The sequence below is a fragment of the Aplysia californica genome, unplaced genomic scaffold, assembly GCF_000002075.1.
Source record: "Aplysia californica isolate F4 #8 unplaced genomic scaffold, AplCal3.0 scaffold00288, whole genome shotgun sequence".
Lineage (NCBI taxonomy): Eukaryota > Metazoa > Mollusca > Gastropoda > Aplysiida > Aplysiidae > Aplysia > Aplysia californica.
Window position 1 is genome coordinate 276,166 of NW_004797558.1, and position 7,883 is coordinate 284,048.

At 37.8% G+C, this 7,883-nt stretch overlaps 2 protein-coding genes across 2 annotated transcripts in view; one reads left to right on the plus strand and one right to left on the minus strand.

Moving 5' to 3' along the window:
* Positions 1 to 4,870, minus strand: part of LOC101854647 (ankyrin repeat and sterile alpha motif domain-containing protein 1B) — a gene marked incomplete in the record, with an annotated part of 155,677 nt that extends 150,807 nt beyond the window's left edge. Inside the window, 2 exon segments of the mRNA XM_035970576.1 lie at positions 1,298 to 1,384; positions 4,354 to 4,870. Of these exon segments, the coding sequence (XP_035826469.1) occupies positions 1,298 to 1,384; positions 4,354 to 4,496 (230 nt within the window).
* Positions 4,871 to 4,975: 105 nt separating this feature from the next.
* The window catches only part of LOC101853947 (lysoplasmalogenase-like protein TMEM86A), a 24,854-nt gene continuing 21,946 nt past the window's right edge, over positions 4,976 to 7,883 (plus strand). Inside the window, exon 1 of the mRNA XM_005101560.3 lies at positions 4,976 to 5,121. Coding sequence (XP_005101617.1) covers positions 5,086 to 5,121 — 36 coding nt within the window. The 5' untranslated portion in view covers positions 4,976 to 5,085. The remainder of the gene's footprint in view (positions 5,122 to 7,883) is intronic.

Below are 7,883 nucleotides of genomic sequence, written 5' to 3' on the forward strand. Positions count from 1 at the left end.
TATATCTATATCTTTAATAAGGCATATTATTTATAAGACAAATACTAGGTATCATCAATACTGAAATGCAAAAAGCACTCTTAACTACCGTCCCTGACTGGTGAATTAAGGGTTTTGTCTTGCTAGCCGGCCAAAAAGCAATGGTGTCTTTTCTTATCCACTACAACATGACTTGAGAAAAATCCATTTAGATGCAGTGGTTTAATTCAATTATACATACATGCAATTTCAATGTATACCCTTGTTTACTATAAAATTATTCAAGTGAATAATAATTGAAAAATTAAGCAGACTAGGCTGCACTCATAAAGAAGATGAGATGAATTCAGCTGGCCATACCACAGGAGCACCCAAAAACCTTCTGCAGCTGCACATCAACAAATGATGGGCTTATCTTAGAGGGGAGGTACAGTGAAGAGGACGGGTGACAGGAGAGAAAGGAAAAGCTGCCATCCCTAAACCAGCAAATCCCCAAAGAAAGAGAGTATGTATGTGAGGCATCGTGGTGGTATCAGGCGTTCATCAATATAATGAAATCCAACAAACAGGCACTTTTCTTTTAATTTTTTTTTGTTTTGGCTCAACAACTTTTTTGTCTGTCTAACAATACATTCCACGTGAATTTTACTGAAGAACGTGGATTAAAGGGTCAAAATAATAAGTAAAATTACAGTTTTCAAGGCCTCTCAAGAAAGTGAAGTTACCAAACTTTGGCGCCCATTTTCTCGCTAACTTTACCTCGGTATATAACCAGGTGACCCCCAGGTTTTCAATCGTAAATATTTCAACTTCAATTCAGGATCTACAAGTATTTTTTAAATCAAAAGAGAGGCAAATGAACAAGCTTTCGGTAGCACCAATACGTGTGACGCTCATGATTGCTACAGAAAAAAGCTTTGTCCATTGGATTTTTAATCTAACAAAACATTTTTGTAAGTTGCGCTGTGAATGACTCCTAATTTACATATGAAAAGAACGGGAAGTGGATTCAAAATGCTATAGAATATAAATAATAATACTGTTTGCTAGCTTTCTACAAAACTGAAAAGGAATCAGTCACAATAGTCTGCAACACTGTAGCCTTTTGCATACTCTATATTTCGAAGACAAATTCATTTGCACATATTTTAATTCAAACAGAAATAATTTTACTGCTTCTTTTTAGAATAGTTTTAGCCAATCCAGTTGACAATATCAACTAAAATCTTTCAGTGACCAACAAAAGCATCCTTCTTGAAATTGTGCTACATGACCTTGGGTTCATACACAAATGACATATATAACAAGTAAGACTTACTTGTGGCCATTCAGAGCTGCCAAATGAAGGGGTGTGTCCCCGCTCGCATCCACACAATTAACATTGGCACTCTTCAAACTCCAAAGACTGAAAAAAATATAATATGTTTTTAAAGATCTTTTATAGACAATTGCAATACATAGTATAGTGATGCTGAGTTTTCAAGACCAGATCAAGGTAGGCCAACACTATTAAATTAGCCCCCTACCATCAACTCTTTGGGCTTGGAGAACATGCTGATCACGAAGTCACAACAAATAAAAAAGACAATGTTCAAGAGCTAAAAAATTATTCTAAAAAAGAGATGATGAGTGAAAGGAAGAAATGTGAGACGTGCTGACAAAAGGAGTTACTTCTCATCACAATCCACAAATGGAGATATCGGCCAAAAATCGACACTGGAGTCAGATTTGTAGATTTTCTATTGATGCCATATTTTTTTCAGTATTATAAACATATATGCCTTTTATTATTTCATTTTTATAAATCGTAAAAACTTCACCTATAAGTGTGATATCTAATTATATAGGTCTCGAATCCAAGAAATAACTCATTTTGTCAGCACGCTTCATGTAGTTATTACAAAAATCTCCAGCCATTAATTTGCACTCAGTTCAGCAAACGACATCCCCATCAGGTTAAGACCAAAATAAAGCACTAAAAGAGATCAGGAGCAGACAAACTTGACAACCAATGATGCTTACCCCCTATCTTTTTTACACTCCTGGAACATTTTTTACTGCATTTTATATTATCAAAGATACAGTTACTTTTTTATAATGTAAAGTTACTCAAAAGAATCCACCAAACTATTCTTAGTCAAATGCAGTTGATTGACATTCTGCGTCTGTCAGATATTATTCAAGTCTGCCACCTACAACCGTGAGCGCTTCCCCTACACTTGACAAGCAAAAAGACTATAATTTCTGTTTGCTTGAAACAGTTCTCTTGTTGGTACTATCCTATCACTTCTCATGCGTCCACATTATGAAGGCCTATTGAAAAAGAAAGCAAGATGGGGAAAGTGAACTCATTAAATATGTTGGTATAGCAAATCACCAATCACAGGAAAGATTTTAAGTTAAGAGATGTTATTCCAGGACGGACAGTCAGGTAATGTGCCACTGTCGCTGTGTGGATCATTCTAGTAGGGGTAACGGGTGATGAGAAATAAGCAAGATTGCAGTTGTATTTTCTTCCCCACATGGTGCATGAATCTTTGCTCGCCCCTACCAAGGCCTATCCTACATTACATCATTAGGTCTCAATGACAAATGAGAACATCACAGGCAGTCTGATGGTGAGAGAGTACACTAATTTTTTAATTAAAAATTTAGTTTTATTCATCGATTATTCCAAACCCAGGGCTGATCATTCCCTCTTTGTTACTTTTCTTCTTCTTCTACAGTGGGTACATGCACTAGGAATGAGGAGAAGGCCCTAACAGCAGGCTTAAAAAATAACGTAACAGCTCAAAAAGGAAGCTTGAATACAGTGTTGTCCACCTAAACAGCAATCCCCTTGGGAAGCAAGCTTTGGTTGGGTTTGGGGGGGTAAAACTCAAGGAGATTTAATGACTTTGAAACCCTACTCCTACACCCTCCCACGCACACACATTGCATGGGGTACTAATTAACTGCAGGATGGGGTGATGATGTTACACCAGAAAGAGAGGACACAAAGTCTTATCAAAGCAGCAGTGATCAAGCAATGGCGGTAACATTTATGCACACAATGGCCGAGACTTTTCCTCTTCTTCTTATGAAGGAAGGTGGTTCTTGGTAAGAAGGTGTGAACAAAAAAAAAAAAGCTCCTGTACTCAGCATCTATAGGACTTTTTAAAATCCTGAGCAATTGTTTTGAAGAGAAAAACAAGAGGGAATGCACACACACACACTGAAATTATAGGCGAGTTCACAGCTTTCAGAAACTTTTTTTAAAAATTTGTCTACTTGCTACAGGAAAATTTGCTCTATTAAAATTAAAGGAGCTATACCATTACACAAGAAGCTTACGGTGCTGTAACTAGGCAGAGGTTGCTCTTACCAGGGTTTCTGTTTAAATAAGTGGACACCACTGTATTAACTACTGTCTTGCCACAAGGCAATGTCAGGACCATATCAGACTCTCATTCTCGATTGAAAGAAGATCTGCAGAGCCATGAACTTGAACTCAGTCATTATAAACATCTAAAACGTACAGTCTTAAATCATTTAGAGTCTGGGAACCTAATATATTAAATGCATGCATGTTGTTTTTTTCTAGAAGGGTAAACACAACATTTAGAATTAGATCTAGATCTAGATTCTAAAGAGATATTATAAAATTCAACAGCAACCCCCATTTTCCAACAAAGCGAATGCATTGTATTGGACAACAGACAACAGATTAAGACTTAGACTGTACTTTACAGTTCGCAGATATATAAAAATACCATAATTTCCTGTTTCTAGCACTGTTTTACGTATCTGCTGAGGTCCAGTGAATACCCTAATTCCAGGCGATAGTTTAGATTCCCACGTTTAATTCCGATGTGCATTTTTCATAGCCTCAGGCATGTTTCGCTTTGGTCTCTAACCCTGACCCTAACCCTGAAAAACGCTCATTGGAATTAAAACACGGGAATCTTAACAATCGCCTAATTTCATACTATTTTATTATTATATTTTTTATGCGTAGCCTAGGTACTAGACTCTACTACTAGATTTCTAGATCTATATAATCTAGATCTAATCTAGATTCTAGATCTAGATCTTAATCTATTCTTCTTTTAGATCTAGATCTATATCTAGAATCTAGGATCTAATATTTACATCTAGATCTAGTCGCAGAATACACTGACAGTGACACTCACTCTCTTTGCTGCACGCACAACTTATTTTCTTTCATATAAATAAAACAAAAGAAACTGTTAAACCACATTGAATATATTTTGGAAGAGACATTGTCCAACATTCTAGGAAGAACAGATAGATATAGATCTAGACTCTAGATCTAGATCTAGATCAAGATAGATCTAAGATCAAGTGCAGTCATAAGAAAGTTATTTTTAAAACCTTTTGGAAATGGATGAAAGTGCCCCTCCTCCTGCGGCTTTCGATCCCCTTCCCTTTGAACCAAGACGGCCTGCCAGCAGCTTTTCGATTGCAGCAACATTTCCCGTTCTGCATGCTTCCAATAAATCTTGATCTTTTCCCATTTTTATCCACGCTTTGGTATTTTCTGTCTACAGTGAAAAGATATTATGAAAATCCATCACGTCCTGAAGAAATCACTCTCTCTAGCAGTAGAGAAAACACACATTATTTTTACTTCCGTATTTTACACTTCCAGCGCCCCCTAAAAGCCAGTTGTGCGCCCCCGTGAGATGCAACAAATGGCTTGGCTTAATGAAAAATTTCAAAGAAACTATTTCTGTAGGAAATTTTCCCGTCTGTTTATTTACACATCTAATTTCTAAGGTTTTCAGATTGCGTGCAGTTTTTTCCCCTAAAAGTATTAAAAATCTAAGTCATATATATTTTTCTTGGCAAATTTCCACCTGGCAATATCAACACACTTTCTCTTCAGTGTTGATTGTTACACCTCCTGTGATTGGCTGACAGAAGCCAATGGGCTGTGCAAGAGGAAAAGTCACATGGGCGAATTTATAATGTCCTAAAATAGTATCACTTCGTAAACAAGGGAGATCTGGCAGTCAGCTGGGGAGTTCGAGACACGACAACACGTTGTAGACACTGCCTTTGTTCTCGATTACATATTCGCGTTCAGTTTCCGTAATCAACAAAATGACGAAGACTAAGCGCCTGAAGCCTCTGACAGTGGTAAGTACACGTCCTTTTTATTTATAATCGTAAAGATAAATTTGCCTTCTGGTCGCCCACGCAGTTGCCAGTTGCTTTGAGAATTCCGTATTCCTCACTAATTTGAAATACAGCTTGTAATGTTGTTGTTGTAATGTTGTTGCTTTCCACCTTCACAATTTTCGTCGTCACATGTCTAATTCCTCTCTCACTGTCTAAATTTTATATCAATGTGTTCTTGGTCACACTACAAAGCAAGATCAATTATATGTTCTTATTATAGGAAGACAGTAGACTCTAGACTAGATATAGAATTATGAACGAAGCTGTCTTGCGTCCTTCCGCTGGACGTTTCGTTTGGCCGTTTGGCACAAAAAAAAGTGTTAACCAAGCACCGACCAAGGCTCATCTTTCCACTTTTCATCATAAATAAGCGGCTGGGCTGTGGGTGGAATCTTTTATGAAAGTGGCTATTCTCACCCGCCCGGAAGTTCTCGCAAGATCAACTCCTCGCCCCTCTTCTCTCTCTCTCCGTCTCTTTCTGAATACTGTCTATCGGTGTGGACGATCAAATTGACCAAAACAAAGGTAAAAAATGATGTTAAAACAACAAAAGTAAATTAATTTGGTTGTCTACAAAGATGCTACGGCTATTTAACTTTTCGAATCGAGCCGAACTACGCGGGTCGCCATTTTGTTTTGCCCGGAAATTCTCGCGCTACTCCTCTCTCTCTTTCTCTCTCTCTCTCCACTGCCCACGCCACAGACAAAATTGTACGCTTTTAGTAGGCTACAGTTGTAATGGAACGTTTGTTCACGGCACAGAATTCTACAATTTTTCTGTTATCACAGTGTAGAATTCTGTGGTTTAGGGTGAACGCAAAATTTGGTGAACGCGCACCGGGTGAGAATAGCCACAAGACTCGCCTGCACTATTCTCACTCCGGGTGAGAATAGAGGTGGCCATCTTTTATATAGATCTAGACTAGATTCTAGATTTTAATATATATTACTATTACTAAAGGTAGTGTCAATTGCCACCGAGTGACGCGGTGGCAATTGACAAAAATTGACTTTTTGTCAATTGCCACCGAGTAAATTGGAGCTCTTTTGCGTTTGTGGGTAGATCTAGCTTATTGACTTATTGTGCTCGAGTGCTCGGTGTTGTGCGCTCGCCTCTCTCTCTCTGTGTGTTTGAGTGTGTGTGTGTGTGTTTTCCTGACCCCCGTCCCCCGATTTATGTTCCCCGATATAACGTGGATTTCTGCTTGAGTTTGTGTGCGTTTGTGACCTTCTAGGCCTACTTCTAGAATTGCCTGTGTTCGCTCTTCACCAAAGTGTAGGCATAGCCTTGATCTAGATACGTCTCATTTAAAAACACGCCAAGTTGGTACCGTAGCTCTAGACTAGGTGCTCGTCCAATGAAATTAATTGAGAACAAATTGACCCATGGGACACATTATGTATAATACTAAAGATAGTGTTGTTTTCAGACTTGACACCGCTTCACTCGGTGGCAATTGACAAAAAGTCATTTTTTGTCAATTGTCAGCGCTTCACTCGGTGGCAATTGACACTGCCATTACTAAATTAACGAAACCCTAGCCCTAACCTAAATTAAATCATAACCGATTATTAGGCTACAAAATTTCAATTTTGTGTTGTCTTTATGGGTGTTAAAGGGTAGATCTACTCATTCAATTTCAATTCATTTATTACAAATCAAACAAAGGCATATCTAGATCTACTATAGATCTAGATATAGAAATCTATTCTAGATCTAGGCTATATTATAATCAAATTCAGACTTACAAGTTTAATATGTGGAAGTATAGTGTAAACCTGGACAGAGATGAATTTAAGAGGCTGTAGTTGTAGTTATGATTTACTGTTTTGGTTATTTAAAAAACGGAGTGCGTATGGGCCCACAGTTGCATATATAAAATTTCCCCTAGAACATTTATTATTTGCCCACAAAATTACAAGTTATCTTCCCTGTGTTTGGTCTCCCCAGTATCATCTGATCCTTTTAACTTTAGGCCTATACGTACAAGTCAAAATCTAATTTTTCGACTGCCATCTGCTATTCAGAATAAATTATAATATTAAATATTATGTTTATGAAAGGCCTTTATAAAATAATTGTGTTACAGAGTTTTAGTAGATATAAAATCATCTGTATTTGATTAGTAGTGCTTGTTTTGTAATTATATATTATGTTCTTTCATTGGACCTTTTAATTACTTTCTAAAATCTAAGCTGAGAAGGCATGGTCTCCGTTGTGTCTTAAAGACAAATCCACCTCTTGCTAACAATGTGACATATCTTGAGGTGAAAGAGGCCCGGAGAGTGTATTAGTAACAGGTAAAATTGAAGAATACCAGACCAGCAGAAGGACTTTTTGCCTTAGAAGTCTTGACAACTTAGGGATTCATGATTTTCCACAGTTTTTAATCTCTCTCAATGAAGAATCTCCAACTGGTAGCCTAGATCTATTCCTTAAAAGTTTGTCAGGCCCTCCCCTAATCCCTTCCTCAGCACTCCCCCCACCCACCCCCCAATTCTTGCGCAATAATATGAGTGGTCTGGTATTCTTCAATCTTCCCCAGAGTCCCACTAGTAACATGTACATGATGCTGTTTGTGACACTTTTTCCTATTTTTCATTTGATTTATTTACCCATGGTCAGGAGTGCTCCATTTGGCGTGCGCAAAATGTTTGCTCATTCTGTATCCCTTCAGATTGCTCTCTCTCTCTCTCTCTCTCTCTCTCTCTCTCTCTCT